The sequence below is a fragment of the Bombus huntii genome, unplaced genomic scaffold, assembly GCF_024542735.1.
Source record: "Bombus huntii isolate Logan2020A unplaced genomic scaffold, iyBomHunt1.1 ctg00000070.1, whole genome shotgun sequence".
Lineage (NCBI taxonomy): Eukaryota > Metazoa > Arthropoda > Insecta > Hymenoptera > Apidae > Bombus > Bombus huntii.
Window position 1 is genome coordinate 207,055 of NW_026099329.1, and position 22,542 is coordinate 229,596.

Consider the following 22,542-nt stretch of genomic DNA (forward strand, 5'->3'; position numbering starts at 1 on the left):
TTACCCCCGACGGTCAATACGAATACGTGACGATGCCGTTTGGATTGAAAAATGCACCAGCCGTTTTCCAGAGAGCCATTTTCAAGGCCTTAGGCGACCTCGCTTATTCGTATGTCGTTGTTTATTTGGACGACGTTCTAATAATCGCCGACTCAATAGATCAAGCTCTAGAAAGGTTGCACACTGTACTAAACACTCTCGTAAACGCCGGATTTTCTTTCAATTTCGCTAAATGTTCTTTTCTGAAGACGTCGGTACTTTATTTGGGATATGTAATTCGTAACGGAGAAGTTCGTCCAAACCCGGGAAAAATACAAGCTTTGAATTCTTTACCTGCACCGTCGACCGTCACACAGCTTAGGCAGTTCATAGGTTTGGCCTCTTACTTCCGAAAATTTATTCCTAAATTTTCACAAGTGATGAAACCCTTGTACGCACTCACTTCTAGTAACAAGCACATAACTTGGACGGACAGGCACGAAAAGATAAGACAACAGATAATTTCCGTTCTGACCGACGCGCCGGTGTTAATGATATTTGATCCCAATCGTCCCATAGAGCTACATACCGACGCTAGTTCGGAGGGGTATGGAGCTATTTTAATGCATAAAGTCGAAAAGGAAAACAGAGTCATCGAATATTATAGTAAAAGGACCAGTCCCGCGGAATCTAAGTATCATTCGTACGAACTGGAGACACTAGCAGTAGTAAGCGCCGTCAAGCATTTCCGACACTACTTACATGGACGGAAATTCTTAGTAGTTACCGACTGTAATTCTTTGAAAGCCTCCAGCAACAAAGTAAACTTAAACGACCGGGTTTATAGGTGGTGGGCTTATTTGCAAACATTCGATTTTGACATCATGTATCGAGAGAGTAAACGAATGGCCCACGTAGATTTCTTTTCGCGAAACCCCGTAGACTTGAATCGACGTATGATAGACAAGGTCGCAGAGAAAGAGATTAATCTGGCTGAGATCTCCGAAGATTGGCTATTAGCGGAACAACGTCGCGATCCGCAAATCTCCGAAATCGTTAATAAATTACAGAACGAAGAGCTCGCGGAAGATATCGCGAATACCTACGAACTGCGATCCGGTACACTTTACCGTAAAATACAACGAAAGGGCAGAACCCTTTGCTCACCCATTGTTCCGAGAGGTTTTAGATGGTCCGTCATCAACCATGTGCATCAGTCAATTATGCACTTAGGATGGGATAAAACGCTCGAGAAGCTCTATGAGTATTATTGGTTCGAGGGAATGGCGAAGTATGTTCGCAAATTTGTCGAGAACTGCCATGCTTGTAGAGTTTCGAAGGCTAGTTCAGGTAAAATACAGGCTGAACTGCATCCTATACCTAAGACCGGCATACCGTGGCATACGGTGCACATGGACATAACGGGCAAGCTGAGTGGCAAGAATGACTCGAAAGAGTATGTCGTCGTCTTGATCGATGCCTTTACGAAATTCGTGCACTTACATCACACACGCAAATTGGATTCGCTTAGCGTTATCAAGGCACTTAAGTCCGCCGTGTTTTTGTTCGGTAGTCCCTGTCGGATAATAGCAGATCAGGGTAGATGTTTCACGGGCCGGGAATTTCGAGAATTCTGTGCAAGCAAACAAATCAAAGTTCATTTGATCGCGACCGGTACAAGTAGGGCCAATGGGCAAGTAGAACGTGTTATGAGCACGTTAAAAAATATGTTCACAACGGTAGAAACGACCGGGCGTTCATGGCAAGACGCGATCGGGGAGATGCAATTGGCTTTGAATTGCACCATCAACCGCGTAACCAAATCGAGTCCTTTAGAGTTATTGATTGGTAGAGCAGCAAGACCGTATGACTTATTACTACCTGATAACATCGAGGAAAAAGAAATAGATATCTCCAGTGTAAGACAACAGGCAATAAAAGAGATGGAAACTAGTGCTAGGTATGACAAAGAGAGATTCGATAAAACCAAAGCTAAAGTAGTTAGGTTTAATCTCGGTGATTTGGTACTACGCCAAAATGAAGAAAGGAACCAGACAAAATTGGATCCAAAATTCAGGGGTCCGTTTGTGATATCGGAGGTCCTGGAAGGAGACCGATATACCTTGAAAACACTGGATGGGAAAAGGTCATACAAGTACAGTCATGACAGGTTAAGGAAAATGCCGGATAGTTGCATTCCTGCGGAGTTGGATGTCTGTTGTGATGACGAGAACAGTGACCATGGCGATGTGAGTACCCCGATCCCAGAGGATCGTAGAATTATATGAGCCCAGGTGCGGCCATGGGATAGAGTTCAGTGCGGTCAGGCACTGGAAGTGACGATGTCACGAAGCTGGGAGCCGGTTTAGTACCGACAGCGACGATGTCACGAAGCTGGAGCTGGTCTAGTACCGACAGTGACAATGTCACGAGGCTGGAGGCGGTCTAGTGTTGACAGCGATCGTGTTACGAAGCTGGTTATGTAACGAACTTTGAGAGTATGTGCGATTCGAAGGATGAGACCCATTTGGGTGTGAAATCGAGAATGGTCCGTCATGTCATTACGACCCGACTGAAAGCACGCAGAATGCAACTGGCACTTTGAATGCTAATCACAATGATACTAATCTTGTTTCCTTTTGTTTTGTTGACGAAGGTACACCCGAGGACGTGTGATAGTCAGGATGGCCGTGTCGGAGATGAAAGGAAAGCCGAAGCCTTTCCTTGGAAATTTTGGGAACATCCTCTAGTACCTTAGCCTAGATTTTATTATAGTTGTAATTGCTTAAGATTTGTAATAAGCGAGATTGGGTTCGAGGTGACAATCGGTCGCTGAACGTAGCCACGGTCACGGGATGGATGTTTTATCTAACGGAGGTCTGGAGTGGTTGTATGTGTTTTCCGAGAAATGTGGTTGTGGCGGCATGCGGCCTCGAGAGCGGGCCTAGCCACGTGTGATGTTGCCTCGGAGGTGCCGATGCAATGGGACATACATTGTATTAGTAATCAAAACTCCAGGCAGAAACTGCCTAGCAACGGCGTTTGGAACTTTCTCGATGCTTCCAACGAGTGTGCCTAGCAACGGCGTTTGGAACCTTCTCGATGCTTCCAAACGGGTATAGAAAACAAAATGCAATCGTACAGGAAGAAAAATCTCCACGAGGCTGGCATTCTTGCGATTGCCTTGGAGAGTGATACATCGAGCATTTTCGACGATCGCATTTGCGTCTAAGTTAGTTTCGCTTAGTAAGGAGTTATCCCGGTGACCGTGGATTCGTTTGAACTCAAACATTGCTAATAGTATTATTTAATTTAATTATTCGTAGATCGTATTATTCATTAGGCTTAGTGTTTGTTAGACTTATTGTTAGTTGTACTTATTATTTATTAAGCTTAGTGATAGACCTGTATATACGTGTAAATAAAATCTCGGCTTTGTGAAACGATGGCTAGTCCACATGAAGAGTCGTCGCGCGCCCAAAATTCGAATCGTGATCCGACATATAATTTATAATTCTGTGAATCACAGTGTTATACAAACTCAATCACCCCTATTATCTCACCGGAAATCAGGGGATCGATCAATTCGTGGTGTCGATTGTTATAATCGTAACGGGAATTTACGACTCCCGTTGACGTCTCTCCTCGCGATTACGTCTCCCCGCAATTGGTCGAATTTACATAATATATTGTGTAATTTTCAATCATATGCATATATACATTAGTTATATCTAATAATACAATACATATAATTATATTATTATCAACATTATATTACTTACACAAAATACTTTATATTGTAATATGTAAATACCATACTTATATATATTATATATGTCGGGTTCAGATTATGATTAAGGTTAGGGGCGTGAAGCGAATTTTCATTTGGATTAGACATCGTTGTTATGCAATAGAGAAGATATTTACTAGCGCAAATACGATTATTACAGAATTTGACAAGTAACCGTGGTAATTAGCTAATCGAGATGCTAATAACAATGATCTTAGGTTCAATAGCGAATCCGCAGTCAACGGGATAACCAAATGCGCTTTCTTCCAAAATCCAAGTTGTACTCCACTTGCTTGTCTACGGTACAAGTATTACTGAACTAAGTCTTTGTTAAAACGTAGAATATCCACAGAGCGTAAAGACGCTATGTATCTCGCTAATGCGACCTCACGAGAGAATGACTTTCCGTCACAATGATGCTGCAGAGGAGAACTATAATAGGGCGTGTCTAAGGACACGAGATCGTCGGATTCGTCGAGGAAAGCCTTCGTTCGGAAAGTGAGGGAAATGGACGTTTCTGTTAATTGGTTAATTTCTAGGTTGGTGGTTGAAGAAGGATGCTAACCACCCTTGAGAGAAAGTTGCTAGCGGGAAGCGTCATTCGTGAGAAAAGCAGATTTCCCGTATCTCCCTGTAGTAGGTGGTAGATTTAGGGACTGTTAGGAAGAATAGGGTCTGTGTGTGACGAGCCACGGGACAGAAACCGTTGGAATGTTTATTGTCCCGTGCTGCTACAACTATTTCTTTTTAAGGAGAGCTATACTATTACTCCATACCTTTGTTAGGCAAAACGTTCATCCCTTGAACGCGACTACGTTCGGCGACTGGTTGTCACCTCGAGCCCAAGCTCATTATCACAAATCTCGAACAAATACAATCGGATTGAATGACGACAATTGCTTAATAACGGCTATGGTAGAATCTAGATTACAGTATTAAGGGGTTTTCCCGAAGTTCCAAAGGGAAGGCTCCGGTGTCCTTTCATCTCCGACATATATATTCATCATCATTTAAAAACGCGGTGTGCAAGAAAACCTATCCTAAACTAATAAATAAAATATAGACAAAAATGTTACTACTCACGGGTATAATAAATAACCGCGGTCACTATGCTCGTCAAAAATTCTACGTATATAACAAATTGCCCGTGTCGATTCGGACCTTCCATCCTTCGATATAATTGAGTGACTTGAAGAACAAAAACGCATGCGACTCACGATTAGATGTAAAGAATGTCGTGTTCGATATTGTTCTGATCCAAGGGATTCGTTATCAAGTCGTCATCAAATTGAAATCATCGAATTCGATGGAAGAAAACTTTAATAAAGCATAGCAAAGCAAAGCAAATAAAAAAAAAATAATAATAATAATAATAGACTAACGCATCCGTTATGTCAACTGACAATCGGCGAACACACAGACCCTAATTTCGCGTCTGATTATTATAATTACATTTAATGAAAGTTATTATGCTCTAAATCAATATTAAATGTGATTTAACGCAGCAAACGCTGATTCTACCGACCGCATTGCGCGCGGACATAAAAATATTCTGAAAGAAAACTTTATTAGAGGTAGGGGATAGGAAAAGGAAATTTTTTTCTTTTTTCTGTCGAGTGTTTGTTTACGAAAATACTGCTTTCTTAGAACTACGAATTAATTATTATTTATTTACCATAGGTAGAATCATATATCATATCAAGAGCACGAAAATATACACATAAATATTATACCAAAAATGCGAAAGAAAATATATCGTTAGTATATTTAAAATATTTTCAAAGTATTTTTTATTATTGTCAAATATATGTATGAATATTGCATAATACGATTGATTTGTAAAAGTTATCCGCCAAATAGAATGTCCGCCATTATAATTTCAAATATTTTATGCATTACTTGACTTCGTTCTAATGCAACATGGCGCACTTTTTCTGCCCGTTAAACAAAGCTGCGCAATACGAAAATAACGCGATATGCAGAAACTGTTTTAACTAGTCTGTGATAACGTAATTTCTCAAATGTAATAAAAGTTATTGAGAAAAACGAAATTAATAGTCCATATTATATTACAGACAATTTACGAATAATGAAGCAAAATGAGAAAGTTATTTGAATTTCTTACTCAAATGAAACAGAATCGAGAGAATCTATGTTAAATTTATGTTAAACAATCTATTCAATTTCTTCGGAAATATAATTTAATATATTCGAAAGAAAAAAATAATTTCTTTAATCTTGCATTTTTCATCTTGGTGTTCTAATAAACCGTGAATTTAGAATTTGTTATATTAGATATTAATTACGATAATATCACGAAATATTTATAAGAAATGGAGTTAATCTAAAAGTGAACAAATATTATCACATTTCGACGAAAAGTTATCAAATTTATCGTTAATCACCATGGTGTCCTCTTGACTTTCATCCCGTCCTTTCGAATTTCACAGCATCCTTCTAATACATCAAAGTTCCCCTCGGTATCATATAATAGTAATCTGCACAAAAAAAGAGCGAAATATTAAAACAAATGTATAAAAAGAATAAATCATTTGAAAATGAAACAATGATCAGGGTCAAATTGTTTTTCGAAAACATATTGCACGAGCTACCGGCAAATGGGACAACCAAAAAGACAGTCGGAAAAACAAAGGTAATTAAATAATAGATTACAACGAAGTATTGAAGAAAAACGTACAATTAAATGAAAATAACAATAGTGTGAGTTTGAACGGTAGAAAAATGTCTACCAAAGTGCCAAAGCCACCTGTCGCGAAATGACACGGATGGACATACGTCTGATTCCTCTGATTGTCTACGCTAAACTGACATCCCATACTGCGATTTACCCGACGAATTTGGGTTAGGGAGAAGTAGGGGGCTAGAGTTGTCGGCTATCCATACATACACGAATAGAATTCGTCAAATTCCTGGAACACTCAAGGATACGTTTTGTATATGCGTTTACACGTGTCTGGTATTGTAGAGCTCTCGTGAAAACAAAAAGTTGTTGACAAAGATTTAGTGACGCTACGATGTTCTCGTCAAGAATTTACAATTCATATAATATATGAGATATTTCAATTTTTATTTTAATTTCAATTGATAATATACTAATTATTTTATCGAATTGTTCAAAACTTTATTTTGTAGTACAGCTCGAGGAAAAAATTATTTAAAATAAAAAAACGTTGAAGATATTTGAACTCTCATAAAAGTAATGATTTCTTATTTCATTACGTCTAATTCCACTTTGGTATTTTTTAGAGAAATTATAGAATTACGTATAATTTCGTCATATTAAGTTAAATATTAAGTTAAATATACATGACATATAGACATATAGATATATAGACATCATAAATGTGTATATCATAAATGAAACGTTACTAAACATTGCTGTATGAAAAAGCATGGAATAGAATGCTAATTATTTCATTATTCAGTCCTGCAATTAATGAACTGTACGAAACAAAATCAAAGATTTAAATAAACTTATATCGAACTTATGTTTCAAAAGTTTATGATACAAGCCACCGGTAATAAAAACGATCAAATAGTCTACCAATGGAAAGAAACAGAAAAAAGTCTCGCTCTTCGACGGTAGAATGGTGGTATCCCGCTAAAAGTGAGCCTAGCCGATTCTTGATTGGCTGAGGCGACGAGGCTTCGTTTGTATGCAATGCGCGCGAGAAATTGAAATACCAAACGCCGCAAAAATTTTCTTACATTTTACGAACTTATGAACTGAATATTTTCAAACCAGATAACTATAAGAATTTGAACACTAAAGTGCACACGTATATATGCGTACATCAACAAACATGATTTCTTTAACAAAATCTTGTATTTTAACAAATATTTTCAGAATGAACATATTGTTCATTATGATTTTAAAATGCGAATTTTAAGTATTATGTGAAGACAGATAATTACAGAATTACAGATTGCTGTTACAAGCGAAATATAAAAAATTGTATGCTTATTCGTACTGTGTAACAGTGCATATACGTAACCTTTCTACTTACTGTTCTACTAATAGTAATATAAAATAAAATTAAGATATAGTCCATCAAATCTAATATATCCACCATGAAATAAGATTATGATCATATAGATAATTTCTAAAATTTTCTGACAAAGAGAGGTTATTGTATAATGCATTAAATCCATATATTAAGATTAATCTTTGGAAAGCGAAGGTAATGTAACCCAAGAACTATGCACTAAATTTGAAACGTATGCGATGTGTTGAAAGTTTTAAGTTTCCTTCAAGTTTCAGATATTTAATCTAAATTAGAGATATATTAGTAAAACATGAAATGAAATATATATATTTACATTATAATTTTTAAACATATTCGTATTTTTAAACATCATTAAGTAAATTTCTAAATAATTAAGAATATACTGCTTCTTATTAAATAGTTACGAAATGTTTTTATTAGCGAGAAGCTATTGAAAGTGATGGTTGACAAATTGTATCGATATACCACACGTTGACGAAGTATACCAGTAATAATTTAACAAAGCAAATTCTTCACTGCGATCTTCGAGAGAAATTCCTTGGAATTGGAATTGTTGTAACGAACGCAGCTACATCTATAACATGCGACACAAGTACACTCTTTTATATACTAAGCTATTTGATTAATGCTAAGTATGTAAGAAATTTAAAAAGTTTTTAAAATCGTATATTTATCATTGTACTATTGATTTTCTTACCATTTCGAAATGTACAATTTTGAGAATAATTGCTATATCTTCGTTCTTAAATAATGGAGCAACTAGCGAAAAAATAAAAGAAAAGGCGAAGAAACGATGCAGAATATTAATGATGTGCGTGTGATTCATCTACGTGTTTCAGTTTTGTTGTATATTTCACGATCGAACATTTTCTTTTCTCTTCTATCGTACTCTTGTATCTTGTGACGTGACTGTTTCTCGTGGGAGATAAGAGCAAGACGATATGCGGTTTCTAGCATTTCGAAAACAAAAAAGGACGAAACTGTTCGCTTTTCTTCTGTTTTCTTGTTTTTAAATAGAGGTGAAAGATAAAAAGACATATATCTACAGAATTTATTCTATTTCCATTACACGTTCTGCCGATTGATTATTTTCATCTAAATCAATTGACTTGACTTACTTAATAAATTCTTCTTGTTTACAGGCATAGCTAACAGAGATTTGAATAGTCTAATATGGCTTATTTTCATTCTTTGTCTTAGCTCTAATACTTTCTTTAAATCTTTCTCGCCAAACCTTATAAATTTAGAATTATTCACACACTGTAATTCATTATTCCAATTCAATAACATTTCACACTGAGTTGCATTTAAAATATCAGAAATTTCTGAAAAATAAAGGAGAGTTTGTACATCAGGATATATTGAAAATAAATTTGGCTGTAATTCTTTACCTATTCCACGTGTATGATATTCTCCTAGTTCTTTCTACTCTAATTATATGTTCCCTCCTAGCATGCTGTCTACTCCTGTTGCTACCTATAGATCTTTTAATAGTAATTTCTTCCATTGCTTCATCATTTCTTGCTACATACCTTTGGATCAAATATAGAACTATAACTAATCACATCTTTAATGTACAATCTCTGTATCATCATGTGTATACATTTTTGTTTTACCTCCGTTTCTAACAAACTTGCAGTTAACTCTGGAGTATAGGGACACACGCCTGGAATCATATTGTTTCTGATCCATGATATTTTCTCTCCTATTGAATTCTGTTTTATCAAGCGGGACATTTCTGCCTTCTGTCTATTTGATATTCTGAAACAAAACACATTGTCCATTTCCTTCTTTAGTACACAAAAGTATTATATAATCATATAAAATAAATGAAATGTACATAACATAAATCACACAATTTAATAGTAATTGTATTTACTTTTTGGCTTTTTTCGTAATAGCGATAGACTTTCTGCTATTTGGATGTATCATTTTTTTTGGCTTCAGGAATTCCTTTCTCATTGCAGTGGCCTATAAAAGACAACAAAATAAATTAGTTAAAATATTACCATGGCTATGAATTATTTCGATTATCCTAATCATCAAAACTCCAACTCAGACTATACGTTTACTCAATGTATAATCATGCACAGGCGAATCGTCGACAGTATCACACGCTTAGAAGCACTAATGGAGTAGACAAAATATACCTCTTTGTTATGACACTCTGAACCGTCACTCTGTTGGATTCATGCAATAAATTTTACCACTATATCTAAAGTTCAATACTTTAACTTATTTGTGAAACGTTCGAACTGCGACTCGAGGAGATCACCGGTGATTTGTCAATTTCGTGATTTGTTGTGTCTCGTATGTGACAACAGCAACGACAGCGACGCCTATCGAGAGTAAAAATAATATCGAAGTATACCTTCTTACCATGACATTTCCGGGCCAACAAACTTCAAAATTGGTTTCTTCCGTTTCAAAATATTTTTAGCTATATTTTTTAATCTTATAATGATAACCTATTTTAAAATGTGCAATGTTTGATAAATGTACATTAGTAAAATTTCATACGAAGAAAGTTTTTGGGAATCCGTATTATATCCAGCGAGCAGAAAACGAAGACTTGACGGAAGTTGACGACAATGGAGATAAAAGTCTTTATCGTAATATTGTTTTTATTGGTTTTAACGTCAGATGGAACGGGTTTCGACAGAAAACGATCCTCCAAATGTCAAAGAGGTAAGAGCAGACTTCAAGTAAAAACGAGCAGAAGTCAACACCCGATTATTATTATTACTGCGACTCAACAGAATTTGGAGTAGTATTATACAAAAGATTCCGTATTTGCGTTCTTGTTCACCATGTGACATGATAGGAATTGATTTCTCTTCCGCTTGTATCAGATGCGGGATGTGCCTTGCCATTGCTGAAAAGGTTGATCCTTTTTCACCAGTCTCGATTATCCTATTTCTCTTTATTCGCCTATTTTTTAAACACAAATATACATTTTTTACGATTATTTATATTGTTGATGACATCATTTAACGAATTCTTCGAGAACTTCGCAAGGGAACCAAGACATAATGATATTTAAAATGTTTATAGCAGTTCTGAAGTAAAGAGAAGCGATATTAGTTTGAAATGATGGATCATTTCAATGACTTTATTATTTCCATTTTAGACATAACACAGGAGAACTTTATAATTTCAAAATCTCTTTGATTTTATGTATCTTTCCACATTTATTTTTCTTTTTGCATATCTGCATGTTGCCTTAATAGCTATCTACATATTATTTTAGTTGCGTTTTTCTTTTGGATCGGAAATGACTATCCTGTGTTTCGTCAATAATTTGTCTTGCTTCTCTTGGTGCATTTCTAAAAGTAGTATTGATATAAATGAATTTTTTACTCCAAGAGTCAACATCACATTTTTTCGATTTCTTTTTTAGTTTACAAGAGTATAAAGCTATATATAGGCCAAAACATGTATGTATTTTTCGATAAAAGATAAATTTTTATTCAAAATCTACGAGACTGCACGCAGATATTTCAAATTGCAGCGAATATAATCACGAATACTTCGCGTTAAACATGTTATATCTTTTAACATTTTCAGAGACGCGTAAACATCCGCAAGCTATTTATCACTTTATTCGATTGCATATTGTAGCGGCATATGAATCATAGGACGATGCGAATCGAGAGTAACTCATGTTGTTGTTTTGCCTCGGGGCATTGATACCGTCTTGAGGTACGAAACTTGATAATAAACAAACTCCGGACAGAACAATATCGCCGCTACGCGCAACCGTCAACCGAAGTCGAATTTAAATTCGTTAGAAGGAGATCGTTAGAAGAGTACTGCCGATAGTTTTAAACACATTTGACTACACCAAATATCAACTCGTCTCATCACTATATACACCAACGTGTTTAATCAACCTCCACATAACCGAGAAGTGATTTCAAATTTGACCCACGTTTCTATCGACTTCGCTTTCTTCTTTATTTTGGAAGAAATGCACATTCACTATTTATCAGCTAAGCGAACTCGAAACGAATGAAAATTCCCAACCACCACGTAGACCAAAGCCTATCAGCCTTTTTCGAACCTGTAGGTTACAACGAGATTCTTAATTAATTAATTCGTTTCTTACAGGCTACAGAGTCTGTGAATAAAGAACTTTTTCTGACCGTTTTGTTACGACCTTTGTTAAAACCACGTCATAGGAATAAGATAATAATACAGATCGTAATCATTATATATCAGCACGTACTGTCAATTTGATTGTGCAATTAAATAACATAATATCAAAAGTAATCAAATGTTGGGATACTTTTGAGCGATAGTGTATATGTGTAAAACAATATGATTCTATAAATTCATTAACAATAAATCAAAAACAATGCTGCGTTGCTTATTCTAGTAAACAATCCAACCATTTAACTGTAAGATATTTGGAAAGTTCATGTAACAAGCATACAATATGCCAGCCGGAAGGTACCAACTACGTTCCTCTATGAAATTAGTATAAATATTTCAAGACTTATATACGATTAACATTTCACGCAACGTTTTTATAAGATACGTTAATCCGTAGAAATGATCCGTCGCGGTAAATTTATACATAGATCAGAGTTAGAAAATACAAAAGAACGATATTTTCTCTGCGTATACGAAGTTAAAATGGTGTTGGACGCAAATTAATTGGTTGAACAGAGGCGCCTTGAAGCGTACTAAAAAAGGTAGCTTACCTCGTTGAAATACCATGGAACGAAACCCTGTTGGGTAATGGGCATTCTGCTGTAGCCTGGAATTCCTTTTGCTCCCGTATTCTTCTTCTGTTTTCCGTGGTTTTTGTTACAACACTCGCGACATTTTCATTCAAACGAACACACAACGCATAAACCGAGAAAAACAAACGTTGAAGGTTACGTCGCGTCACGCGAATCACTGACGCTACACTTATACGTTGGAAACAGGAACGAAAGCAATGCGGGTGCAACACGGGGCCCGTGAAATGTAAACTATCGAACTACGTATAATAGCACACGAAAGTATTTCTATTGTATTGTATATATATGTGTGTGTGTGTGTGTGTGTGTGTGTGTGTGTGTGTGTGTGTGTGTGTGTGTGTGTGTGTGTGTGTGTGTGTGTGTGTGTGTGTGTGTGTGTGTGTGTGTGTGTGTGTGTGTGTGTGTGTGTGTGTGTGTGTGTGTGTGTGTGTGTGTGTGTGTGTGTGTGTGTGTGTGTGTGTGTGTGTGTATTCATATGTATATGTATGTATGTGTGTGTGTGTGAATTCATATATATATTATAAATTGGTTATATATATATATATATTATATATTATATATTGGTTATATTATATATATATATAAAACCAATTTATAATATATATATATGAATACACACATATATGATTACACACATATATATAAGATTTATAAAATGAATCCTCGGTAAAATGTCTGTGATAAATAATTCCAATTAAAATAGAAAAATTTTTAATTGCATTGCTTCGACTATACATATACACATACTTAATGTGACTCACTTTCTATGAGAAAAATTCTGTTTGTCAATTCGATACCGAGAGCTGATAATGCTAACACACGATGAAACGATAACAGAAGAATCCGAATATTCAGAACTTTTCACGATATATGTTAAATAATATTATGAAATAAATCAAATAATTACCCCGCATTGCTTCCGGCGTACGTGTTCACGATTCTCGGCGAAACCGAATATGGCAGCAGGAAATCAACCAATCAGAACTTCGGAGAAAAGTAAAGCGCGGGAAGAAATCGCGGCATCCAGCTTCCTGCGAATCTATTCTCGATCTCGATGTAAGCAGTAATCTTTCGATAATCGTTTTGCAAAATGGCGTGCCTTAAACGAAGTGTATAGTAAAATTCGTATTTGAGAGACGCATAAATAAACGATATCAGACTATTTCCCGGGAGAAATTCACGTTCGGTTGCAACATAACATGTCACGTATATATTTTCGTCGAAAACTGATTTCGAGGGACGTGTATCTGTACGTATCAAGTTACTTGGCGAAAGTTCAACGACAGACTGTGACTTTAAAACAGTAAGTGTGTAAGCCTGTGTTTGTTGTCCGAGAATTTGAAAAATCTGTCATCTTTTGTTTACGTCGGCTGTAATAGAGTGGTGTTTTTGTTTTGTGGTAACTGAATGTCTCAAACAACAAACTCGAGATTTCAATGGATCTTCGAAAAGAAGTCATAACCATTGGCCTTGGATGAGTTGTGATTTCATTAACTTTTTAATTCATAATTGATAACATAAGGTTATTGTAAGACCGATGAAAATATGGATAGCAACCAATTGCTATTGAATATCTGGCCTGTTTTGCACTATTGAAATTTTGCAAGTCACTAAAGTTACCAGCATTAATATGTTCCCTTGCACAAGTTTGACGATAAAACAAATGAAATTTTACTAATTGCAAGTTATTTGATTATTCTATTTAACGAAAAATTATAAAATCATAAAATAGAATTCTATATAATCTGTAAATCGTAACTTGTCAATCTACTAGTACATATATTATAAATTGGTAAACTTTTGTGTGTGGGGGAGGGGGTGCTAGATGTAACACTGATGCGACATTTTGAAAAATATTTAATTATAATCATGAAAGGTGTTATTGAAATATTGAATTTTTATTAATGTTCCTTGCAACTTCGATTTTGCGTACCATATTTAAAATGTACATAAGATATAAAGTATATTGACAAATAACAGTCACAAAATTGTTTCAAATGATGATAATCATCCTAATATCGACTTATCAATTGTGATCTGATAAACAAGAATTCAAAATACAGTTAAACTGTGTTCTACATACAATAATCTTTTTCGGATGAGATTTAAATATATGAACATATTGTGATATTTTGTCCATAATAACATGAATAATACAAAGTTTCGTATTACATATACTATATTTTTTAATATATTCTGCATATCTCATTTTATGACAACAGACAAGCAAACTATATTCCCATTATAAGCTTCGCTCTAATTTCGCATCGTTTCACCTGAATATATCGTGAAATTTCATCCCGTCAAAATTTTGCGTCAATCTTTTTTATCTTAAAGGATTAAAGACAGTTGCAAAACGCCACGTGTTTCGGGGTTTGTTTAAATTTCCGCCAAATGAAAAAGAAGTTTCGCGAAAAATGGTGGTTACTAACGGCACGTCTGGTTACAATTTTCGTTTACAATACTTTTGGCGAGTAAATATGACGTACTGGGTCGATACTAAGTAGTCGGTCGTCCCTGAAATTTGAACTGTTGAGAACGAGGTAATAAAAGGGCGACTGGTTTGTTGCTGTGTAACGTATACACGTTTCTGAATAGTTTTCTACTTCAAATGACATTATCTGCTACCCGACGGAGTTTCGACGTAGCGATAAACACGCCACTGAAAAAAGCGACGAATGGGAATGGAACATACGTAAAGATTTTTTTGACAAAATAAAGAATCATTTTGTCAGATTCCAAGAAGAGTTTGGGTAAATTCAATGTATGCTATTTGCTACTTGACTTATGTTTATAACACTAAAAGTTATCTTTACAAGCAGCGAAGTGATTCAGTTTCATTCGTAGTTCGGTTGCTTCCAATTTTTTCATTTTCACATTGCGTATTACAATATTGATGTTAAAATATTATTATAGAAAAACATGTTAGCAATTTAATTTTCTATTTGTTCTTTTCTCTGTTTTCCTTGTTCCGTTTTTGGATTTGTGGTGGATGATTTAAATAATGACGTGACGAGTTGATACTTGATATTGTCAAATATATTTAAAATTATTCTAAATACAGAATTAATCGCGCGGGAGACAAAGATTTTATAACGAATCCTAGCGGCTGCCATTTGTCGTTCACGCGCTGTTGCCAATACCGGATGCGCTAATGTCACGTAAAATAACAAAATAAAAAAAGAAATTTGAGGTAAAAAATAAAAAAAGAAACTTTTTTTCTAACAACAATCCACTTCCGAACTCTAGGCGTGACTTTCCAAGACTGAAGCTCTTATGATTTGATTTTCGATCGGATCCGATTACTTTCTTTTGTCATTCCTCAACATCCCCACCGTCAATGCATTTGCTAGGCGTCCGCGGCCGTTGCCACGTGCTCTTTCTTCTAGACCCTTCGGTGGAAGGACCGTTGGGATGTTGATGGTTCATTAGACACTTCAGCGATATACATTGTCGCCGAGTGCCGCCACATCTTTATCTCCATCGTCAGTCCATCGGATTTGAAGTATGCCGGTCGTAACACTAACATTGTGGCGTCAGAGAGGACGCGCTTCGAATCGCAAAAGGCGTTTTCGGTTTGCTTCGACCACTCGAATCGCCGCGAACAGCTCGTACGTATCTTTGTTCGCGGATCCGCGTAGTTTGTTGCACGGGTATACGTTTATATTGACACCGGTGTTCACGAGGAAAGAGATCCTTGGTGCCCTGTCCGTTACGAAAATCCGACGGGATACTAAAGCCATCGCCACATGCCGCGTTTACGGACGGCTGGTCTCGTTTCACTGGGTCCAGTTGCAAGGGGCCCGGCACTTCCTTGCGCGGTCTCGAAAGGTCTCGTGGTAATAGCAGAGACCAGACTTCTGCGGTCTGTCTTTCGAACTCGATGTCAATCTTGCCTTCCGTATGTAGAATAACGATGTGAGGTGGATAGCGGGTGAAGGTGGCCACAAGAAATACTCTTGATGTTCAACAAAAAAGTTAATTAAACTATTAACAATCAACAGTCAATAATTTATGATCAACAATTAACGACTAACGATTAACTGTCAACAACAATTAACGATTAACGATGAACGATCGACAACAATTAACGATTAACGATGAACAACAATTAACGATTAACGATTAACGATTAACTATCAAGAGTCAATAATCACGTATCTCTAATTGTGTTTACTTCGCTATGACGCTTAACCTTTCGCACTCCGCAGCTCGGGGCAGAATGAATCTTTGATTCGAAACCAAATGGATTCTTTATTTTGTTGCCCCTCGATATCCCCACTACGCACGCGTTTATTAGATGCCCGCAACGGTTGCCGCGTATGCATTCTTCCGAATATTCGGCGAAAGAACTGTAGGTATATCGATGGTACATTAGGCATGTCGGCCTTACGCTTTGAAGGTATAGCGCTTTGTGTCGCGAAGCCGTTGGAAAGTTCCATGGTCGAGTGCCATCACAGATGCATGACGATTAGATACAAATGCTTCAAGTATTACAATTAATAGCTGATACAATTGCAACAAAACAGATGTCCTTTATGCAATACTACTGAAATTACACAGCTACAATAATATAAGGAATACGTCTGTACTATGGGAAACATAAATAAATATACACATAGTAGCTTATACAACATGTATGTGGAGGACGATTAAACGTGTTGTTAATTAATGACTAGACGAGTTGATACTTAGTTTAGTCAAATGTATTTAAAATTATTTGCAGTACAGAGTTAGTCGTCGTTCGCTTAGTGTTGCTCGATATGTGTTTACAAGGTAATGCTTACGTTCGTTCGATATTAATTCGCTATAAGAATGTTCGATACTAACTGTCTTAACGATCGTGTTCTTTTATTTATACTCGGGGGAGTACCAGAAACTTTAAATTCAACCTCGGTTGACGATTGCACGTAGCGGCAACAATGTTTTGCCCGGAATTTGTTTATCGTTACGCTTTGCGTGTCACGTAAAAGTAATGGGAAAATAATAATAAAAAAATGTTGGGTTCTTGAACCAGAGTTCGAGATACCTTTATTCTATAATAGGATTACAAGTGTGCGATTAGATTAGATCAATATAACTAATAATTTATAAGACACTTAGTTCCTATTTCTTAAGACTTCTAATTCTATGTTCATAATTAAGGGAGTTTACTTCGTTGGAAATTTGATTGAGGTGCATTCTATACGATTATACATTATTAATGATTTTTGGAGCGCTCTTAATTTTTGTTAGGATTTCTTCTAGACTGTCAGTTAAGGGTAAAGTTATAGTTTTGAGATTTATTTTGTAAGTTATATTGGTTTTTAAGTTATTGTTTTCTATAATCTTTTTGTTTAACATTTCAGTCATCTGTATATTTATTTCGGTTTTATGATGTTCGGGAGGACGGTAGGATTTTACGTTGATGATCTTGTTAGGTAGATGATACATTTACACTGTACATGTGAATGTGTGTGTAAGCGTCAGAGGGCGTCCAGGTCTCAGTTGAGACAAAAGACGATTGGAGGCTGTTAGGAGAATCTAGAAGAGTTGCTTGACAACAAGCGTGCGTGCAAGAAGGTTATCGAAGTCTTCAGAGTGTAATATATATATATATGTATAGCTGTTGTGTGCGAAATAAAGTAAACTATTTGTATTTTCGAATCCTCTGTATACCTTAACATGGTAGCAGAGCGTGGTTACTAGTTTTGCAAGCTATTTAGTGCGTGGTTTTTAGTCTTGCGAGTTTAGTAAGGGAAGAAACGTTCAAAGAATATAAAATAAAAGAAAAAATACTTCAAGCACGTAGGAACGCTTGAGTAAAGAATAGGAAATCAATTAAAATGGAGAGATCGGAAATTATGATATCGATATTTGATGGTGAGGGTTACGGTATGTGGAAGAAAAGAATAACAATGTTTCTGAGGTATAAAGAATGTGATATTGTTATAACTAGAGTGAAGACTGAAACAGACAATCCAGACTGGGATAAAAAGGATCTGAAGGAGATAAATATAATTTACAGTGCCTTCTCAAATAGACAATTGGAATATATTAGGGGAGAAAAAACAGCGTATGAAATAATGAAAAAGTTCGACGAAGTGTACTTGAAAGAGTCGACGGCACTAGATCGTGTGCAGAAGGAGATTGGAGAAGATAAGTCTTGATAAATACAGTGATTCAGCATCGTTCTTTAGCGATTTTGAAAAATTAATAAATGAATTAAAAGGTGCAGGCGCACAAGTGAGTGAGAGGGAAAAGCTGAATTACATGCTAAATACGTTACCCGAAGAGTATAGCTACATAGCGGATAAAATAGATGCAGTGAAAGAAGAGAAAGAAACGGTAGCGTGCGTGAAGAATAAAATAGAAATAGCGGAAAAGAAAGATAAGTCTAATCGAGGAGAAATGAAAACTAATGCCTTTGCTGCAAAAAAGGAAGGATGCTTCAAATGTGGAAGAGTGGGACATTTTGCAAGAGAGTGTCAAAATAGCGTCCAAGGGGAAGCAGTAACAGTTATCGGTGTGAGTCAACACGCGGTCGCAGCAGAGGAAGAGGAAACAATGGCAATACGAGCAGGGGGCGTGGAAACTTCCATCGTCAATCAGCAGCCGGCACGAGCGAATATGGCGAATATGGCAACACAGGAGCAGGCACATGGATGGCAACAGCGCACGCAGCACACAGCAGCGAGATGAACGAGATAAGTGGTAACGAAATAACATGCCTATTAGATAGCGGTTCTACCGATCACATTATTAACGATGTAAATTATTTTGATAAATCTATCGACCTTAAAGAACCGGTAAATATATATTTGGGCGATAATAGATCGATAAAGGCAACAGAAGTATGAAATGTTATTAGCTATTTTGAAGCATTTGGAAAGCGAAATAAAATAAATATGAATAAAGTTTTTTATGTGAAAGAAATGTCCGCAATCTTGATTAGTTTAGGCAAGTTAACGGATAATAATAATATGGTTATTTCAAAAGGAAATATTGCAAAAATAATAGATGAGAACAATAAACTTACAGCTTTAGCGGTCAAAGAGAATGGTACATATAAAATGAAAAGTATATTGAAAGGAAGAAGCACTTAGTAAACAGTGCCGAACGTAGTGGTATGAGTAAAAAGGAAAGATGGCATAGGATGCTAGGACGCGTAAATTTTAGATACTTAAATATTTTGGGCAAGTAAAGAGCAGCTAGTGACAGGTATACCGAATAAATTTGAAAAGGAATTGTTCAAATGTAAGGTGTATATAGAACGTAAAATTCATAATTTATCTTTCAAAAATAATCGAACTAAGGCTAGGGAGATAATGGAAATTATTCATACGGACGTGTGCGGTATCTTTAAGACTACCGGATTAAATGGAGAGAAATATTTTATTTCATTTATCGATGATTATAGTAAAATAGCTAGGATCTATTGTATAAAATCAAAAGATAAGGTCTGTCATTCTCTCGTACAGTTTGTAAATGAAGTTGAGAACTTAAGGGGCAAGAGGTTAAAAATATTAAGATGCGGTAATGGAAGAGAATACTTAAACAATCGAATTTATAAATTTGCTAGGGATAAAGATATCATAATAAATAATTGTCCTACCTACGTACATGAATTAAGCGGGACAGCGGAAAGGTATAATAGAACAGTGATGGACACGGCGCGTTGCTTGTTAACGGAAGCGAAAGTACATAAAAAGTACTGGCCGGAAATAATATGTACAGCGGCGTACTTGAAAAATCGAATACTAGCAAACATTGTAGAGAGAAAGACACCTTTTGAAATATTCTTCGAGAGAAAACCAAGTGTTGAAAATTTGTATCTATATGGAAGTAAAGTTTTTGTAAGAAGGCCAGAACAAAAAAGTTATTTGGTATAACGTTATAACGTATTACGTTATATGGTATAACGTTATAACTTATTACGTTATATGGTATAACGTTATAACGTATTACGTTATATGGTATAACGTTATAACTTATTACGTTATATGGTATAACGTTATAACGTATTACGTTATATGGTATAACGTTATAACGTATTACGTTATATGGTATAACGTTATAACGTATTACGTTATATGGTATAACGTCATATGGTATAACGCCATGACGCAATACATTATATGGTATAACGTTATAACGTATTACGTTATATGTGTAGTAACTGATGGATTCTTAGAGTAAGGACAAGTGATGATGGTAGAGTTCAAAGTTTGATGTATTTTAATAAGTGATATTCGATAACAACAGGACCGACTACGATATCGTCGCACGCCGACTCACACTCCGTATCAGCTCATCTCGCACTCTGCTTCTCGACTGACTCTCTGGCCGTTGTAGCATTCTATTGTCTTTTGCTAGGCCCACCGCACATGTGTTCTGCAGACGCTCGTAGCCAGAGTCACGTAGGTCTTTTCGGCGAAGCTATTTATTTGAAGGACCCGGTAATGCATTGATGGAGCCGACAGCGCCACGACTCTCGCGACATTGTCTGTAGTTAGCTCGACGTTTCTTAGGCCCTTCTCCCCGATACTACATATGCATTATTAAATTGTCTAAATTTCTTTCGCGAGCGCGTGTAATCATTTCATTGGAATGCGGGCATTCACTTTTATAATGCTCTGTTAACATTAGTCTAAATCTCTTAATTTCGCTGAGTTTTGCATATATATCCTTAATGTCTAAACCTATAATTACGTTTACAGATTCGCTATATAAGTATGCATGAGCTAATTTTTCTTGATATATAGAACTACCGTTAAGAGGTATAACGTTTAGCTTAGCTAACTATGTAGAAGGTGAAGATCGTCCTGGAAAGTAAGGTTTAATACGGTTACCATGTATTTTCCTAATCGAGTCATTTACTATTATTTCATAATAAGGGGCTTTTCACTTTTTCAATGGTGTATGGCTCTGGCCATTCAGTATCTAACTTGTGTTATTTATGATCGTTATGAACTAATACTAAATGTCCTTCTTTAAAAATAGATTGAGGTTTGGCAATTTTAGAGAAGTTTCTAATAAATTTTCTATAGTATCCAGCTAGCCCAAGGAATGATTTTACATCTGTAGGATTTTTTGGTAGTTTAAAATTCTTTACTGCTTCCATCTTTTTAGGGTTAGGTTTTATTCCATCTGCTGTCACTACATGTCCTAGATATTCTAATTCGGGCTTTAAGAATTCACATTTATCTGGTTGTATTCTTAGACCTACTCCCCTGAGTCTTTGGTATATAATGGCTAAGTTTTTATTATGTTCTTCTATCGATTGCCCGAATATAATGATATCATCGAGATAAACGAAACAATGATTGTTAATCAAACCTCTTAACGTGGTATCCACCATTCTTTGAAAGGTAGCAGGTGCGTTCTTGAGCCCGAGTGGCATTCTATTATAGTGGAAGTGTTCTTGTGGTGTGCTAAATGCAGTGTATTTCTTTGAATTCTCGTCCATGGGTATTTGATGGAACCCTGAAGATAAGTCTAAAGCGGAGAAATATTTCGCATTTCCTAGTTGTGATAGTATATCGTCAATGTCAGGTAGTGGATAGGCGTCTTGGTCTGTTAGTTCGTTTAACTTCCTAAAGTCAATCACTACTCGCCACTTTTGTTTCCCTGGTGCGTCGATTGTCTTTGGAACGACCCAGACAGGAGAGTTATAGGGGGAGTCGGAGGATTCTATAATCTTTTTGTTTAACATTTCAGTCATCTGTATATTTATTTCGGTTTTATGATGTTCGGGAGGACGGTAGGATTTTACGTTGATGATCTTGTTAGGTAGATGATACATTTACACTGTACATGTGAATGTGTGTGTAAGCGTCAGAGGGCGTCCAGGTCTCAGTTGAGACAAAAGACGATTGGAGGCTGTTAGGAGAATCTAGAAGAGTTGCTTGACAACAAGCGTGCGTGCAAGAAGGTTATCGAAGTCTTCAGAGTGTAATATATATATATATGTATAGCTGTTGTGTGCGAAATAAAGTAAACTATTTGTATTTTCGAA

At 36.1% G+C, this 22,542-nt stretch overlaps 1 protein-coding gene and 2 long non-coding RNA genes across 10 annotated transcripts in view; 1 reads left to right on the forward strand and 2 right to left on the reverse strand.

Annotated features, from left to right (window-relative positions):
• Nucleotides 1-5,419: 5,419 nt before the first annotated feature.
• Nucleotides 5,420-13,473, reverse strand: LOC126876331 (translation machinery-associated protein 16 homolog). Of its 8 annotated transcripts, XR_007694073.1 has the most exons (8): nucleotides 13,307-13,446; nucleotides 12,504-12,784; nucleotides 9,948-10,136; nucleotides 9,677-9,768; nucleotides 9,414-9,558; nucleotides 9,189-9,329; nucleotides 8,916-9,122; nucleotides 5,420-6,267 (listed from the first exon to the last, which is right to left on the reverse strand). XR_007694073.1 is itself a non-coding variant. In XM_050639169.1 (4 exons), the coding sequence occupies exons 1-4, from the start codon at nucleotides 12,546-12,548 to the stop codon at nucleotides 6,253-6,255; spliced, it is 297 nt and encodes a 98-aa protein (XP_050495126.1). In that variant the 5' UTR covers nucleotides 12,549-12,784; the 3' UTR covers nucleotides 5,420-6,252. The 8 variants fall into 8 exon arrangements, 1 of the variants encoding a protein (XP_050495126.1); XR_007694072.1 differs by lacking the exons at nucleotides 9,948-10,136; nucleotides 13,307-13,446 and adding an exon at nucleotides 13,453-13,467; XR_007694071.1 differs by lacking the exon at nucleotides 9,948-10,136.
• Nucleotides 13,474-14,422: 949 nt separating this feature from the next.
• Nucleotides 14,423-17,406, reverse strand: LOC126876337 (uncharacterized). Its single transcript, XR_007694123.1, has 2 exons — nucleotides 17,333-17,406; nucleotides 14,423-16,503 (listed from the first exon to the last, which is right to left on the reverse strand). It is a non-coding gene; the product is annotated as an uncharacterized LOC126876337 (long non-coding RNA).
• A 492-nt stretch (nucleotides 17,407-17,898) lies between these two features.
• LOC126876333 (uncharacterized) overlaps nucleotides 17,899-22,542 on the forward strand; it is a 38,813-nt gene continuing 34,169 nt past the window's right edge. Inside the window, exon 1 of the long non-coding RNA XR_007694097.1 lies at nucleotides 17,899-19,238. This is a non-coding gene — a long non-coding RNA (uncharacterized LOC126876333). The remainder of the gene's footprint in view (nucleotides 19,239-22,542) is intronic.

Bases quoted from the DNA above. Each gene is read 5' to 3' on its own strand.
- LOC126876331 (XM_050639169.1), bottom strand. From the start codon at position 12,548: ATGCCCATTACCCAACAGGGTTTCGTTCCATGGTATTTCAACGAG. The intron at 9,769-12,503 runs GTAAGCTACCTT...TGTCTTTTATAG, and splicing joins TTCCATGGTATTTCAACGAG to GCCACTGCAATGAGAAAGGA. The intron at 9,559-9,676 runs GTAAATACAATT...GTTTTGTTTCAG, and splicing joins ATTACGAAAAAAGCCAAAAA to AATATCAAATAGACAGAAGG.